This window comes from Scophthalmus maximus, chromosome 11 (assembly GCF_022379125.1).
Source record: "Scophthalmus maximus strain ysfricsl-2021 chromosome 11, ASM2237912v1, whole genome shotgun sequence".
Lineage (NCBI taxonomy): Eukaryota > Metazoa > Chordata > Actinopteri > Pleuronectiformes > Scophthalmidae > Scophthalmus > Scophthalmus maximus.
In genome coordinates this window covers 2,739,097-2,757,028 of record NC_061525.1, presented here as the reverse complement: position 1 = coordinate 2,757,028, position 17,932 = coordinate 2,739,097, and the positions used below count along the sequence as shown (strand labels likewise).

At 42.6% G+C, this 17,932-nt stretch overlaps 1 protein-coding gene across 3 annotated transcripts in view; it reads left to right on the top strand.

Annotated features, from left to right (window-relative positions):
* Positions 1 to 17,932, top strand: part of LOC118299710 (seizure protein 6 homolog) — a 157,674-nt gene that overhangs the window by 71,177 nt on the left and 68,565 nt on the right. For all 3 annotated transcript variants that reach the window (XM_035623658.2, XM_035623656.2, XM_035623657.2), the window contains one exon: positions 416 to 549. In XM_035623658.2, coding sequence (XP_035479551.1) covers positions 416 to 549 — 134 coding nt within the window. The remainder of the gene's footprint in view (positions 1 to 415; positions 550 to 17,932) is intronic.

Here is a 17,932-nt window from a genome sequence, read left to right as displayed (position 1 = left end):
GGGCAGGCTACTGGAAAGTAATCCACAAATGATTTTGACTGTCTCCATCCATCATGGGACCCTTGCATGTTGTAAAGGCACAAGGCGTGAGAGTATCCAGCATCACTTCACTTATGTTATGCCAGCAATAACATACTGACATTCTGCTGTCGTTAGAACCTATCGAGCAATGCGTTAGTTTTATGCAGGCCATTAAGGCAAGCTCAGCCACGATCCATTACAGTACTTGACAGTAGCGATCTCTTTGCCAGCTGACATCATCAGCTGACAGCTCAGCCTATCCTCTTCTACGCATTCAATTGGCAAAGCTCATATTGCCCGCTCTATTTAAGCTGATTAAGCCTGTACTCTTCTTGCATGTGTGTTTGTGCTTCGTTCACAGTCATTCCCATGCTGCTGTGTTTTCTCCCTGCAGTTCCCTGCCAGATGAACCTGACCGGGCCAGAAGGATACATAGAGGCTCCCCCACAGCCCAGCTCTGCCTTTCACTCCACTTTGGACTGCAGTTACATTATCACTGTCTATTTGGGCTATGGAGTGGAGGTCCAGGTAAGAACCAGACTAACATCCGTCCACCCAGTATGTTGCTGTTTTGATACCCCCTAGAGCAAGGAAGGGATGGATTCATACGGATTATACTTGCAAATGTTAAACATTTTCATTGTATAGAAAGCTGAGTAACGCTTTAGATTAGAGCCCACAATTTGCAGTGCAAGTGAACTTAATTTATATCACACCTTACAGCAAACAAGATACAACGTGCAGGAAATAAGCAATAACATCTGGAATCTTAAAGATGATTTATACTTTCATTACTTTCTGACTAAGTTGTAGCTATTTTTGCATTGTGCAGTATGTGTGACTCACTGTACTAAGCAAGTTTTTGTTGTGAGTATTGCAATTGGTCTTCCAGAGAGAGGTCTTGCATGGGTACGGACCGGTGCTGAGCCAAAGAATATTTTCCACAAGGCTGCATAGTTGATTTAGCAAAAAGGGGGAAACAAAAGAAAACAAAATAATTATATGACTTTATGTGCTGATTGGAGCCTACTATTATTTTTTGAAAGTGAAACAGAAGCTTACAATCCATAACATGCAAAGCAATGATTGGTAAATAACAATGTATAGAATCAGAACTGGGTGGGAAAGCATGGAAAAGCAGATGGTGGAAATAAAACCATATTTGCATATGTGATTAATAGAGATAAAAAGGTATAGTGCAGTAATGTCAATCAGTATCCCTGCAGAAAACATACATAAAGAATGAGCCTTTCTTCAAATTTTGACATGCTGTTACTCTTTATTTCATGATATTAACAAACATACACTGAACAAATCAGCAGTAACCGAGGCATGAGCCTGACTTCCACAACAGAACAATGTTCCAACTCAGAATATCCACCTTCTCCCTTGAATGTGCACGTCTCTGTGGTGCTGCTTGTTCAGCGTTCATGAGGGTTCAACTTTGTCAACCTGCCAGTGTGGCTCACAGTGTGACCATGGCAACTGTGGAAACTGCAGAAAGGGAAACAACACGGAAGCTGATTTGACAGGTTCTGAGTTTTCTTAATGACATAAGTCTTTAACAGCAGAGAGACAGCATTTGGGCAGCTTAACATCAGCTGCAAAGTCTGATTAAGTACGAGACACAAAGAACAATGTTTATGATAGATATTCTTGAATAACCTTGTGTCATCTAGCCAATCATTTCCCCAGTTTTAAATTACAGACCACTGTGGGATGTGATTACACCAGGTGGATGGTGAATCGAAGCAGGATGTTGTGAACCTGCTGGTCCGATAAGACGATTTGTTTTGTTCCTGTACATGAAATGGCTCTGGGCAATCTATTACATTAATAATCTTTTTGTGTCCAAATCGCTATTCCTTTTAAAATTGTCCAAAAACGATGTTAGAGTTTTCATTAAAAAAAATCACAAGGTTTCGAGGAATTGAAATATCTTGTCTATTTCAGAATAAACATGTCTTTTAAAAGGTCTACTCACCTACACCCTCAGGTCACCCTCTACTGAAATCCAAAATCCAAAGTATTTCCACTTGGGATTTTTCAGATTCTGTGGCTGAGTTGGGTTGTCAACTCTCTGCCTTCATTAACAAGTGGTTGCAGTTGAATTATTTGCTCATTGCAGCTGGAGCCAAGTTTCATTTTCAATCAAAGAAAAGTGACAATGAGCGCATTCAGTGCAGAATGCCCACGAGTCAGGCAGCTGCAGTAGAGCTCCTTTGTAAAAGAACATTTACTTTTGAATATTAATTTTCACAATGGGATGTCTGTTTTTTCATAAAATTTGATTATACATAGATTTTTTGTATTTGTTGATAACCCTACTCTGTTGAAACTGTTGAAAAATACTGAGCATGGTGTTGGTCTTTTTCACATGAATAGCTTTAATTAGCATTTTCATTTTTCACAAAGTGTAGTTGTCCAGACATATCTAGGGCAGCAGTACAGACACACAGTTTGCATGGCAGCTGCTCTGACAGGAATTCACTGCTCACTTTTAAAATACAGCTCCATTATGTCTTCTCACTCTTCCTCTATATGTCTGGAATTTACAAGAGGTTTTGACCAGAAATAACCCTAACCCTTTACAGGTAGACCTGAAACTTTAAACATAGTTTAGGAGGTCAATGTTTTAATTGTTTTAGGCTCGTTGTTGTCTGTCAGAAGATTGCATTACATGGCTGGATTTGGTGCTGAGGTAGATCTGAGTGTCGTCGGCATAACAGTGGAAGTCCATAACAGTGGAAGTCCAGGTTGAAGTGGCGGAAGTGAAGTATCTGGCCGAGTTGGAGGATGTAGGTGATGAAGAGGAGGGGGCCGAGTATGGAGCCTTGGGGAACACCTTGTGTGACTGTGGCAGAGGTGTGATTGTGGAGAGTGATGAAATGGGATCTGTTGGTGAGGTATCAATGGAGCCAGCTGAGTGCAGTACCTTCGAGGATGTCATGGCTCACTGTATCGAAGGCTGCACTCAAGTCGAGGAGGATAAGGATGTTGAGGGAACCGGAATCAACAGAGGTGAGGAGGTCATTGAGGACTTTGAGTAGAGCAGCTTCTGTGCTGTGAAGGGGGTGAAACCCAGATTGGAGGGGTTCAAAAAGTTTATTGGCATGGAGATGGGATTGGAGTTGAGTGGCAACAATGCATTCCAGGGTTTTAGAAAGGAAGGGGAGTGTCAAGAATGATACACGGTGGAACTGGACCCAAATGCAAGACACAACACGGGATCAAATATAACTTGATTTAATGTGTATTCTAATATACAGTGCAAAGGTGCACGGGGGGTGGCGTGTCCGGGGTCTCAGTGGTGAGAGGTGGGTGGTGGTGAGCTCTCCAGAGCGTGCAGAGTGAATCCCACAGTCCCAGTATGATACGTGGCGTTCTTCCACGTAGCGACGGCGTCCTCCGAGGGAACAAACAAATCCCACACCGTGGAGGCAGGCAGGCAGGCAGGCAGGCAGGCAGGCAGGCAGAATGGTTGAGGCAGGCAAAGAGGGAAAACTATAATAAATGAACACAAGGAAGGGTTAGCTTCACAAGCTAAGGACACAGGGAAAATGGCAGCGGTAACTGGCGCCAGGATCACATCAACGATACCACTCTTGCTGACTGAACTATCTGGCGACGAGTGGATCTCAGACCGGTCTTCTTATACTGAGGGGGAATGATTGGTGATGATCTCCACCTGTCGCCACCTGCAGGGAGAAGCCACGCCCACCAACACACAGACAGACACCGAGCAGGGGAGAAACATGCAGGATAACACACAGGAAAAAACAAACAATGAAACAAAAAGGGGGAGAAGAGGGCTGCCATGATAACATCATGACAGGGAGGTTGGAGATTGGGCGATAGTTATTGAGTGAGGATGGATCGAGACAAGGTTTCTTTCAAATGGGGATGACAGCGGTAGTTTTAAAGGCAGAGGGAGTTGAAGAAGTTAGTGAGGTAGGGGCAGAGGACAGGGAGGCAGGACTTCAACAGGGGAGTGGGGAGGGGCTCAAGGGAGCAGGTAGTTGATTTGGAAGAGCTGATGAGTTTGGAGATTTCGTGGGGGGGGGGGGGTAACCGGGTCAAACTGGGAGAGGCGGCAGTGGGGAGGAGGGGTCATGAGAGATGGGGAGAAGAGGGGCCATGGTAGGTGCTGGAGTAGATGCAGGGGGGTCGGAAACAGGGGATAATGATTGATTCATTATAATTATTTTGTCAGTGAAATACCCGAGGAATGAGTTGCAGAGATCTGGGGTAGAGGAAGGACGGGAGTTGGTGCGGGGCTTTAGGAGGTTGGCCACTTGGGAGAAGAGGGTTCTGTGGTTTTGGCAGGGGTCCGTGAAAGTGGTGGAGAGTTAGGCAGATTAAGCAGCAATGAGGGCGTCTTTGTAGGCAATGAGGTGGATTTTGTATGCTTCGTGGTGGACTGTGAGTGGTGATTTTTTTGTGAGTCGTTCAAGTTGGCGGCCAGTCTGTTTCATCTTACCAGAGGTTGAGACGGCCGGTGTACAGGGGTAGCGGGAGCAGGTGACAAGGCAGCTGCAGACGGAGAAGTGGCGAGCAGACAGTGCCAGCGTCCTCTCGCGTTGTTATCCGCAAGCTCAGGGCGGGAGTAGGAGGCAGGGTTCACCCTGGACAGGTCCCTAGTCCATCACTGGGCCAATATACAGAGACAAACAACAATTCACACTCACATTCAGACCTATGGTCAATTTAGAGTCTCAAATTAACCTACTGTTAACCAAATCTGTATGTGTTGGACTGTGGAGAGAACTCAAACAGAACATGCGAACTCCACACAGACAGGCCCTCGTAATTGAGATGAAAGTAAAAAATTGAATCATGGTTTATTTTTATTCTGACGTGCTTATTTCATTTCAAAAGTGTCCCTTATCTGTAGACCCCAAGGTTGTTCATTTTGGCTTTACTGCTGTGGAGCTACTGCTGATTGAATTAGTTTTTTGTTTCTTTTTCAGCCAGAAATTCCAGGAAATAGCCTAGGGGTTAAGGGTTTAAAGAGGAAATGTCAACATTAACTTTTAGACCAAAGTAATCTTTGAATTATCCAAATATTTTGGTGGTGAAACTTCTAATAGAGTTTTTTCACAAGCCTGAGTAGGTCTGCTTTAGCCACACTGTGCCTCAGCAAATGCCATTCAATTCCACTGCAGCCACACTTCAGGAAATAGTCGCACCAAGCCATGCTGCAGGACCGCAGCCACCCGCATACTCAGCATCTCAACTGCAATGGATTCTAGAGGGAAAAAAATCTGTTTGAAAAGTCTCTCAATATTCAGCTGTCACTAGTTCTGCCTGAATCTCTGTGGTTTGGAGTTCAGTTTCACTCATGTGTTGAAATCTGTGAATCTACATTTGATAATCCCAAACCGGAAAAAAATATTTTAAAACTGTTTTGCAATTCTATTAAAAATTAACATTTCTCATTTAGCGACCATTTGCTGTTGAACTACGGTCAAGTACCAGGGTGTTACTGTAAACCCTAAATCTTTGAGTGTCCCCAGGGGCCCCTGGGAACCAGGACTCCTCCTACAATTGACCGCCCAGACACTGAGTTCAGTAGTCACTCTAACAGAGCTGTAGAAGTCCCCTGCAGAGATGGTAACCTGGAGGAAGGGCGACCATCTCAACAGCATTCCAATAGTGAAGTGAGAGGGAAGCCACTTTGACTAACAGGCCTATGACAGCATACTTGGAGTTTGCCAGATGGCATTTAAAGGACTCTGGCAGCTTGGGGGAAAAGATTACCTGGTCTGATGGGACAAAAACTCTTTGGTCAGAACTCCAAGAACGTCTGGTGAACACCAGGTACTGCTCATCATCTGCTTAAAACCATTCCAACGATGAAGCATGGTGGTTGTAGCAGAATCATGCTAGAGGGGGGGCTTCTCAGCCGTGGGGTGAGGAAGACTGAAGGGAGGATGAATGCAGCCAAATACGGACTACAGGCAAGAAAACTTGCCTACATTCTCATGACTGTCCAATTCATTCATACATCCATTCATCCAGAGGCGGCCCTGGCAATGTTCGCGCCCTAGGTGATTACAGTATGAGTATGACAACCCCCCCCTCCCAAGATGTTTACAGTATGAGTATGACAACCCCCCCACCCCATTATTTGTCCAACACTAATCACCACTTGCAATGAATTTAACATTGTACAACATCTAAGATGTGCAATATTTAATAATATATAATCTTAACAATGTTTATGATGTATTAATTAGGCATAATAAATAATTCAAGAAACTTTTGAGAACTGTTAAGAACAATTTCATCCTTTCTCAACTCATTTTGCAGTCTTGGATGGTGCGTAATAACGTGCATACTTTGGTCGAATTTGGAACCAAAATGCAGATGACCAGACTCCATTAAAGTTTTAACAGATTTAAAAGTATTTCAAGCACTAGAGGCTGAGGATGGAGGTTGGCGACGTTGAGCAGTTAGGTAGAGGAGAAGGAGCAAGACAGCTCGAGTTTGGCAATGGTTTCATTACTGAGTTCAAGGAACAAAGTCATAGAAGAAACTGTCCGAGTGGTTAACCACGCTCGAAACAAAACAATCTGGCGACGAGTCACAGCTTTAATACAGGAGATAACAAGCTTGATCAGGAACCGGTGTGCAGCCCAGCGAGGATGACCACGCCCACTTTATGTTTTGCGGCGTCCCCCATTGATAACAGCACTGTTAGCATTCGCCTATACAGCCTATGCCAAGTGCCGGCTCTGCATTCATCCATTCATTCTCTGCCTGCCTTTTCTATGTCGCTAACTCTCCTTTCAGTTTAGACTGTGTGCACCTTCCGGCACTGCAGTGAACCCTGCTCTCCCTCTTTTTAGCCACCTCACTCTTGCCCCACCCACCCACTCATCTGTTCCCTATTCCTTAAAGAGCTGTTAATATGCACTGATCCATATCCACTCATTCTCTGCCAGATTGTCTGTTTCGCTTTCCACGTTCTAGGTTTGCAGCCTTATAACCTGTTATGCCTGTTCTTGCCTGCCTGTTTCAACCACCCTCCTGTTTTTTTCAAATTTTATTTTGCCTTTTGAGCGTTTCACCTCCCTGCCTCTTACTGACCTCTGCCCGTGCCGACGTGACTTTGCCTCCTTTATTCCCTTGCCTACCTGTGCCTGCTGAGCCATAATAGTGCTGAACTTTTTTGAACAGTCTCTGAGTCGTGCTGTTGAGTCCTCCCACACCTGAGCCGTGACACATTGGCTGACACTTACCCAAGATCATTCAAAATGTAACTGCTGCCAAGGGGGCTTCTACAAAGTACTAAACACAGTGCCTCAATACTATTGAAAATAAGAAATTCTTAGTTTTGAATACATTTACAGAAAATTCTATACTTGCGGATGGTGTCCAGTGTCACCTCCACAAATGTTGTTTGGCCTGTAGACAACGGCAGGCGCTCCAAAAGATTACAGCCACTCTAGGGCATTCAGTATCGTTCTAAAGCGTCTGACCTTTTTTTCGGGAGGCTTATGTGATGATTTAAGTAGCGCCCTTGTCTGCACCTGAAAAGCCCCTCATTCACATGATTAACTCCAAGAGCTGTGCTTCCTGCTGCTCATAAAATATACAATGGCCATTACGCCACTGAACCTCCAGATGTCCGGCCCAACATATTTAGGATGAAAAATGAATATGTGGTTGCAAATCATCGACAATGATGTCTCCCAGCTGCTTCCTGTCACTGATGTGGAAGGGGAAGGAAGGGAAGGGGAAGGGAAAGGGAAAGGAAAAGGAAAAGAAAGGACAACGGTATAAGAGAATTAGAGTGCAAAATGAAGTAAGAAGTGGCTGAGCCACAATAGAAAATTTAAATGAAAAGATATATGATGATCGCAATGGGGTGTAGGTTCCTTTTTATAAATCAATAAAAAAGGAAAGAAAAAAACCCCCCTGAAAATTTGAAAAAGCAAGGATTTTGTCCAGAAGATTAAGGACTTGAAAGTGCACTCTCTTCTTAGGCACTGGTCGCTTTTGATGTCTGTATTCTGTTCACCAGCCTTGAAACACTGGATCTCAGCTGGCAGGATAGAACCAACTTCTACGGAGCCTGACAGATGAAATCTTGGGGAAAAAAGTGCTGAGAAAGGCTTCTGCCGTCCACAGAGTGAAAAGAAAAAAGTAAGCAAGGTGGGACTCTCAGCACTTCATCAATTCAGTGACAGCTAGACAGTAAGTGTCACTTGAATGAGTGAAACCACATTTGGATGACATGTCTCTGATTTGATCAGTGATTCCAGCAGGTCCGGTGGAGAGGAAAATGCAGAAACAGTGCTCCAATCACTCATTACAGGTGAAATTTGGAAAGGGGCCATTATCTTCTTACATATGTATTACCTACCTATAGCTACATCCATTAAAAACAGCAACAGTAAAATGGCCACCAAATCTTGTCTGAAATAAATGAATTACTGCGACCCAAGTTCCTGTAAACCAGATCTGAACTTAACAATAGCAAAGTTCAGGGACTATGCAGGAGAAACGAGGCAGAACATCAGTGTATGGAAGGGAGGGTGGTGGAGGCGAGTCTGCACATTGGTACAGAACTGCAAATATTTTAAATTTGTTTTAATAAATACAGTACTTTAACTAAAGTTTAGGTTTTCAGAATCGTCTAATATTATTATGATTCTGCCCCCGCGGTCAATGGAACTGTTGTTTTGATTGTGGACTATTTTGTGGCTTTGTTTGCTTTTTGGATTGTCTTCTGTAGCTTTCCTTGTGTCTAGGTTTTATTTAAAGGTGACATTTTATGCAAAAAATCACTGATTCAGTTTTTGTGCACATAAGTGTGGATATCTGTGGAGCCTGCCAGCCCACAAACTGTGAAAAAAGACCACTCTGTCTAGAGCTGGCTAAACCCTACAGCCAGGCTCTGAACGACTGGTTTAGATTTATCTCTTCTTGTGATGTCAGAGGTTGGACTCTTTTGGGGTAACTCCACCTGCAATCTGAGAATCTCTTGACATTTCCTACACATTGGGAAATCGGTTGACCGATCACAACAGACTGGGCCAGCTGACCAATCAGAGCAGGGTGGGGTTCATCGGGAGGCAGGGCTAATAGAAACCCAGGTGTTTTAGACAGAGGGCGACCTGCAGGAATGGGCAGTAAGAGAACACTGATGCCTTTTCTGAACATTGTATGCATGTAAACCTTTTCAAGTGGTCTTGGTCAGGTGTTGTAAACAGTCCACTGTGCTAACACACGATAGCAAAGCTAACCAGCGATCCAGAAATGGACGGCGCAGGTCAGCTTCATACAACGCACCGGTGTGAGAACTGGATATTGTCATTTTATCACTCGGACACCGGGGCGCGCAACCGTTCAGCCGGTTACATGCAGGTGTCCAAGTTCTGGCAGATAAAATACAATACCGATCAGACATTTTCTATAAAAATTAGCATCACAGTAAATACTTTGAACAGTATTCTGAAGCATTAAAAACGGACTCACGTCCTTCAGGTGATCGGCAGCCACACAGATGAGGACTCTGAGGTCCGTGAGCTTCACAACAGTCAAAATTAACAATAAGTGTACACAATGGTCAAACATGTGTTCGACGATCCGTCCGGCTTCCCAGCTCTGGTGAGGGTAGTGTTCCACTCGTTGGAGAGTGGTGGCTGTCTCGGCAAGAAAGGGAAGGAGAAAGGTTTGTTGTCAGCCATCGCCTTCGTGGGGAACACGGTGTATTAAGCATAGGTTAACACGAGGGGATCTCCCGGCCTGAGACTGTTTTTTTGGTTACTGTTTTGTTTTCCCTTTTTATTAAATCTCCAATCCGCTTCCTGCATTTGGGTCCTGCCTCTTTGCCACAACCGAACAAATATCAACGTACCTGTCTGGTGATAGGGTCGTTTATTGTTAGGAAGTCAGATAGTAGAGGGGGAGAGAAAGATGTAAGAGAAAAAAGCAGAACAACACCCAGAATTTAAGAAAAATAAGCGCAGTTCTCTCTTATCTGCAGTTTACTTTCATTATTAAAAGTGATTCCAGCGTCCGGAGGCTGTGGCGGTTAATTAATTACTCATGGATTATCTGTCTGTTGCTTTTGTTTGTGTACGGACCTCTTTAAATGTGCCTCGGTTTAAATGTCTTTCAGCATCTATTACTTTAATTGAACAGGGTCGCTCCCTGGATATGTGGAATTTAAATAATGTTAGACATGAATCAAAGATGCCAGATGGATCTGAGAGGTCAGTCTCAGCATTTTATACCCTACGAGTGGGCCTCTAATATGTCTTATCAAGAAATCACACTCATTAATCTACTTCAGAGGTTTTTAATAGCCCTGGCAAATCACAGGTACCTAATTTGATTGTCTTTTCATACAAGATAAGGCAGATTTTACCATGATGCAGGACTGTGATTAGGGGGATAACTGGGTTGAGTTTGGGCCCTCTTTACAATTTAGGAAACCTGCTGCAGGAACCGAACAGAAAATCTCTATTAACTCCCATTCAGGTGAACTTTGTAATTACAGAAAGCAGAGGTGACAACTATGGGTCCACCGATATGGGTTTTTTTGGGCCGATACCAATTATTACTAATCTAAGAGAACGATAACTGATATTTAAAACCGATATTTGTCTGGAGTGAAAAAAGTGTCAATAGGCAAGCAAAACTTTGTTGAAATGCCTTAAAGCATGTTTAATTCACAGAACCTTTAAACATGACCTTAACCAAAAAAGTGTAGTGTTGAATATCGGCTCCGATAATCCGTCGACCCATAGTGGCAACCCAAGTTTCTAATAAAATGTCAGTTCTTATTACATCTGCTAAAATGAAAGAATGTATGTTATGGTGACATGTCATTCTCCAGCTCTTACATTTCTTTCCGTATGAGATGAATAAAACATTTTGTCATGGTATGGGACCTCTGGGCTGCCGAGTTGGTTTTCTTTCGATCTGTTCGTGGTCATTGCAAAAGAAACCGCCCAGAGTTTTTACTAAATATTCTGCCTTTACAGTCTCAAACATGCAAAAAGGTAACCACTTCATGCTAATCATCTAATCACGTGTCATCCATATAGGTTGTGTAGCTTTCAGGTTTACTGGTAATTGCCTTACTTGGTTATGATGGGTAGCCATATCTTCAAAACAGGTCCAGGTCACTTAAATGTTCATGGATGCTCATACCATAGTCATTTTCATCCAGATGGGGGACAATTGCCAAGCGCCATGAATGTGTCCATGGAAGGCGTACCCCTTCCTTTGTAAGGAAGGAAAGAGTACGCCTCTGGGGGCTTTTTAGAAACGATCATCAGTCTCTTCAGCATGGCAGCTAACAATGAGCGTATTGCCAGGTTCGGTAAGAAAGAACCACCAACATTATTGCGTATGAGGCTTGCCTATTACTCATGTGCTTGCATTAACCTTGACAAGCACATATTGATTGATTGACACACATGGAGAACAATCTGTGTTTTTTCAGACATGTGCCTTGTTAGTTTGTTGTACAGAACATGATTAATGGTAAATGGACTGTATTTCATGTTGTGCTTTTCTAGTCGTATCGAATACTCAAAGTGCTGTACAGTATTCACCCATTCACACACACGTTCATACAGTGCTGCTATTTACCACGCTTTTTCTGTCACATTCATACACTGCCGGAAGAGCCGTCACAGGCAATTTAGGGTTAAATGTCTCCCCAAGGACACTTCGGCATGCTGACTGGGGGAAGCAGGGGTCGAACCATCGACCTTCCGGTTTGTGGACAACCCCTGTTACTCTTGAGCCACAGCCGCCAATTATTGTCTATAAGCACCGAAAACAAGTAATGTTAGGATCACTATTTTATTAGATTGTGGCAAAACCCGATACAATGCTGGCAATTTAGGTCCTTTCTGTGTGGTTAATGAAATTCCTCAATTCATCACATAACAGCAGAAATTGCATGCGTGTTTCATCTGCCGTGTCGGACTTGACAGTCAGGCTGTGTGTTTCATATATGGAACAGCAGTGTGATTCCATTCTTTATTTAAATTTGCTGATGTTGCTACGGGATCTAATGAGAAATATGTCCTGTGTTTTTCCAAACATCAGACTAGAAAACATTCAATTACAGATTGCAAGTCATTGAGAGTAAACCAGTGCGAGTCCTGCACTCCATCAAATCTGTCAGGACATTTTCATGAAACAGAAAATCCTGTTCCAATTTTTTTTGGGAGGGGGGGGGGGGGGGTGTAACCAGGATTATTACAGTTTTACTACTTGCAATCATGTTCTATGAGGCTTAAACTCATAGAACCACATCCATATAATACACAGAGAATTTATACAATTAAGTAATCATTAAAACAGCTGCTAATCATTTTTAAATCTGTATCTGCCCTGAAACCCGCAAAGCTCAAACTGAACGATACATAACCTTCAGTTATCTCTAAATCATATCAAGACCTGACTCACCCTAATAACATTGCCAAAGCTCAAGCTTGGTTATTGACAGGTCGAACAATGGAAAAAGGGAATAATTGAAAGAAAGAAATAAAGATGCAATGATCTGCCACGCAGAGGCCAATGCAGCCTCCCTATTTGTCAGTGGATTATGTCTGCTAAAGCAGAAGGAACTGTATTTTAAGCCAGTTTTCCCCCCGTTTTCCGAGTTGTATGACTCTTTTTAGAGTCGGATGATTTTCAGCTCCGTCATACGTCGCAGCAATTTATTGATCCTGACTGGCCGTCAGACTTTCCGATAAATTTCTGACATGTCGGTTGGCCGACTTCAGCCTCTCGCACAGTTGAAGCAGAGGAACGATTCGATTCCTCAAACTCAGTGCCCTTTTTCCTGATTGCGCCTGCGCAAAAGTGGCAAACAGTTTTGATCTTGTCAGCATTCTTCTTATGGTAAACAAACATCTCTGCCTCGGAGAAGCTTTCTGCATGGCCGACAGGCTTTTCACACGTACAGTGTGAGCAGTCAAGTTGTAACTACATAAATCATGAGCTTTGGCTTCAAATAGCAGATGTTTTACTCGGACAGTATGTGTTGGAGTTTAACAACAGCATTTCTAAAATCATACAGTGTATGCTCAGCTTTAGAACCACTCTACCACCTGAGCTGTACTGCCTCAGTCAGCATTCAATAGCAACTGACCTAAATAGACTAGCAAATCTCCTAACTCGATGTTCTGTTTGTTTTCCTACAGATACATTGGGTGTTTCATTGTCATGTTTTCAGCATTGAATCGATAAATGACTGATATTTTGCAAATGTACAAATATAAGAGTCCTTTGAAATTTGTAGAAGAATATGAGAAGAACCACAAAGTTTGAATCGCAATTGACTTTGTCTCGCAGACGAGAGATTTGATTGGTCATTCATGATGCTCACACCCGACTCCACACTACTGTTAAAAGAGATTTTGCTTGCATCCCCTTGAGCTCTATGTGATAGTCTAAATCTCCAAACACCATTTCGTTTTAATTATTATTTAGGGATACAAGGGATGTTTCTTTTCTTTTTTTTAACCCGTTTTTTTTTTTTTAATTGGATACATTTAGATTGATATCACTCAGCTTTGTGCTGGGTGTAAGAACAGCCTCTTTGTGCAACTGCAGCAGAAGACATACAAACTAGATGGTTAAGGTTAGAAATGTTTGGTTTAAAAGTAACCCATTAGGAGACAGAGGGTCTGCTTTGTTGTTCCAAGTTTAAAATCCTCCTCTCAAGGTTTTTCGAGGGAAATAAAAATGTCAGGGAAACATAAACCTAGTTTTTTTAGGCATTCAATCAAAAAACTGACACGTCCATTTATCTTGCGAAGTTGAGTCTCAAATAAGGTGTTATTGTATTGTTTTGAGCTGAGACCCAAGAGTCGTATTAAACACAGTTTCAACAGGGAAATATTTTCTAGCAGTTATTATAGTGCTCCATGCTGTCTTCTCTAAGATACAGTATAGTCAAGAAGAACAACATATCTTTTTAGATACATATTATTGATTACAGTGAATAATCATATCTGACTCATTGATTAATGCCCTTCTTGACTGTCCAAAGAAATCAAAATGTTTCTGTTTGCATCAGCTCTGATGATCGCCTGCAGGTCTGGACATCTGTCTGATAAAATGCATTTGTGACGAGGTCGTTTTCTATTCCAGTCAATCCGACTGCATAGACAGTACCTTAGAACCTTCTCACTGTGCAGGTCCTGAGGGTCTGATGTGCTGATCTCTCAGTGTCTGAATCTGGGTTGGGACTGCACTCAGAATGTGTGAAAAGTGCTGTCAGCAAAGGAGAGAAGAGAGTTCATCACCCCGGCGAGGCAGCCCTGGGGTGAGCTTTGTTCAATCTCCTCTCCTTCACCTGGCCGTGTCCCCCTGAAACGCGAAGGGAGCTCTGGGGTCGCAATGGTTATCTTAGGACTTAATAAGACCTCGTGGCAACAAAGAGCCTTCATTATCAGAGAGCTTAGACATACGCTGCCTGGTACTGGGAAAAAATCCTATCTTCTGCAGTGGCGGTCGTCTTTGCAACAAGCTGATAATAATTGGCAACGTGATAATAAACGGGAGATATTCAATGATCATTTTTTGCTTGAAAGAATGAATAGTTTTATTTCATGCCTGGCTGTTTACTCATCTGAATTATTCACACACATAAATCAACAACAACAACCCAATAGTCCACCATGTAAACCCTACCAGTATATAATAAGACAACACATTAAAAGCATTAACTGCCCCCACAACAACAAATTCTATATACTGTATTCATCCATTGATGTTGAACATTGTACAGTGTGATCCAGTTCATGAATAGGAATACTTTATTAATGGTTTATTAAAGTCTCACACAGTGTCTCTTCAACTGATGGCGTTTTGCTGCATTGTTGCGTTTTCTGCTCGTCATTCTCTATTGGCAGGACAATCTTGGTTTCCTGTAACTTGGTTCTTACTTATTTTAACCAATGGTTATGATGATAATTATGTGCTTACAAAAGTTGCTTAGACCTGGGGACATGGTGACATCTTTTCCTTCTCGTTCAGATGCAGCAGTGAAATTAAGCATTATTTGAGTGACTGAGTGAGTGAGTGAGTGTACAAGGTACCACCTGGTCTATGCGTTGTGGTCTCCTGTATCCTAAAATCAAAAGGATGCTCGTTCTTTCAGGATGAGATGGTCACTAATGTTTAAGTGTTACATTATGTGCAATGGGCTTTTTGTACACTGGACATTTTTCAATTTGCATGTACATTTACTTTATTCTGAATTAAGTTCCGTAAGTATTGCACTTTGGACAATATGTGTGGGTTTTAAATGTGTCTATAGGTCAATTGGCTTCTGTATTGATACTGCCGTGAGCTGTGTGTTGTGATTACTCTGACAGTCGTCTTGTTTAATGAGAACCTTACCGTTGTGTGCAGCCCAAGCCAAGGCCAAATAGCACTCTCCCTGAAGAGAACTCCAAACAGATACAAACAACAGTCAGCAAAGGTTTGGCCACGCAGAGTGCAGGGTATTGACTGATGGATCAATACCCTCAACTGCTTTAGCTGAGCCAGACTCCACCTCAGTTCAATAAAGCACAGTTGTATCTTCAGTCCCTGTCCAGGCTGATGGCAGAGATTGATTAGGGGGCATTTGTCAATGCTGAGACAGTTTCCAAGAGGAATAGGCAACATTCACGTCCTGTGGAAGCAGCTGCCCCATCGCTTTCAGCTATTTTCCTGCTCATGCGAAAAATATGTGCAGGAAGTTTCTCTGCTTTGTGGTTAGATTGTAATAATGAGCCTTCGCAGTGTATTATGAATGGATGAGCTCACGTGCTGTTGCTGTAAAACCACTGAACCGTGTCTTCATGCCGAGGCCTGTGGGTTGATTGTGTCCTCGTCTGGACTAATCGCTGCACGCATGCTAAACGACAGAGGCGCAGAGAAACAAGACAGAAATGACACACTTGTGAAGGACACCTGAAGGAGAGGACAATTAATTCAACCTGAGCTGCACACCACCTCAACACCGCACCGCGCTACATTATGCATAAGCTTCATTACCATAAACATGTATATCTTTACCCTGTGGCTCGTTCATTACTTTGTGCAGCGTCGGAGATGGAGAGGTGGACCTGGGTTTCCGTCAAAGAGTTAATTGCAATGGCTGCACTTTGAAAAAAAAAAGAAAAGAAAAGTTGAGCACAAATTCACTAGACTGTATCCACAGGCTAAACTTTGCACAGTGCTGTAAAGAAGCACACTTAATTTCCTCATTCGTTCTGCCGCTGTGTGTGTACAGCAGAGCATCCAGTTGTGAAAAGGAAAGCTGTTAAGTCATTGAAAGCTATTAGTGGCTTGCAGTTCCTGTTTTTTTCCTCACCAATATGACTAGAATCTCAGCCTAATCTTCTACAAACTACATTCCGCATCAGAGATTTGCATTAAATGGCAAACCTCTGTGGCGTTGATCAGTGAGACCTCCATGTAGTGCAGTAATACAAGGGGGTGGCGGGTGGGCATGTTAAGCATTTTCCTTCCTCAGCATCCTGCATTTATGTTGCACCTGAGAGTCAGCGTTGACATTTTGATTATTTAAATATGGCCACCATTTTTCCGAAACCTTAACCCAGTGGTTAGGTCACAGCCAATCTGAAATAATTTTTGCAGAAGGTGGTCTGCCCTCATGCAGCAATGTGGAAAGTAAGTTTTCGGAGATCAAGGTGACAAGAGGGCATTTGTAGCACATACGACTTTTCATGCAGGAGAGCTACAATTTACTTTTAACTTTGTATTAACCACAATCAGGAAGTTTTGGCAAATAATAACTGCTGTACTGTGCTATATATATATATACACACACACACACACATATGACTAAACGTGATATTTCTAATAGATTTTAAATTGTATCTGATTTCTGGAATGTTATAGAGTTTGGACAACACACGAAACAATAGGAAAATTGTGGATGAAAATTCCACTAAACATGAGTGAATAAACGATTATACACAATAAAGCTATGAGAGATGGAGGGGTTGAAGAGATGGATAGCAGAGGGGATGAATAAATAATGATTAGCGTCTATTTGGAGCTGTAGCTACTGTATGCCAAACAGTAGCTGTCGAGAATGACCAAAAAAAGAAGAGGAAAATAAAAGTTAGTGTTGTAGCTTTGCAGGACAGTGTAACATCTCCGAGAATGTATCTGCTGAAACATTCTTACTGTCAGGAATGGTGATTACTAATCCTGAATGAGTCCATTAAGGACGAACGGTCAACATTAATCACAAAGGACATTCCTGTTAGGGAATGTGTTACATATCAGTCAGTATGAGTTAGGTGGATAGATGTGGTGGTTGCAGTTATCCATCTGCAGAGATACCATAAGAGCAAGGTCACAGCTCTGCCCTCTACTCCATTGTCCCTCCCCTGCCCTTGTGCCTGTGCCATCCAGAGTGCTTCACATCACTCAAAGATGACAATCTAATGAAGGATCCTTGTACCGAGCTCATGGTGCCTTCAAATGCATTCTGCCAAATAGCTATTAAAATGCCCCACACTCTGTGATTGCCTTTCAGAGAGGAGGAAATTGGAGAAGGCAGTAGATTGGGTCGCAGTATTAAAAACACTGGAGGAGTTGATTAGATTGCAGCAGTCTGTCAAGATCTCATTGACCAGAGGAAAGGGTAAAGTGTTCGCCAGTGGGCCCCACACGGGCCTGACACTGTATGAATATTTACAGTTCATCATTCACACGTTGCCAACTTTTCTCACTTATCAGTGAAGCTTGGTAATGGGACTCACCACACCAATTCCTTATTATATTACTGACTCTACTCCAATATTAGCATGATATTGTTTATATACTGTTCCTCAATACTAGTACAGTATACATAATTATACAGGAAGGAGTTTTCCAAAAGTTTAAAATTAATACAACTGGT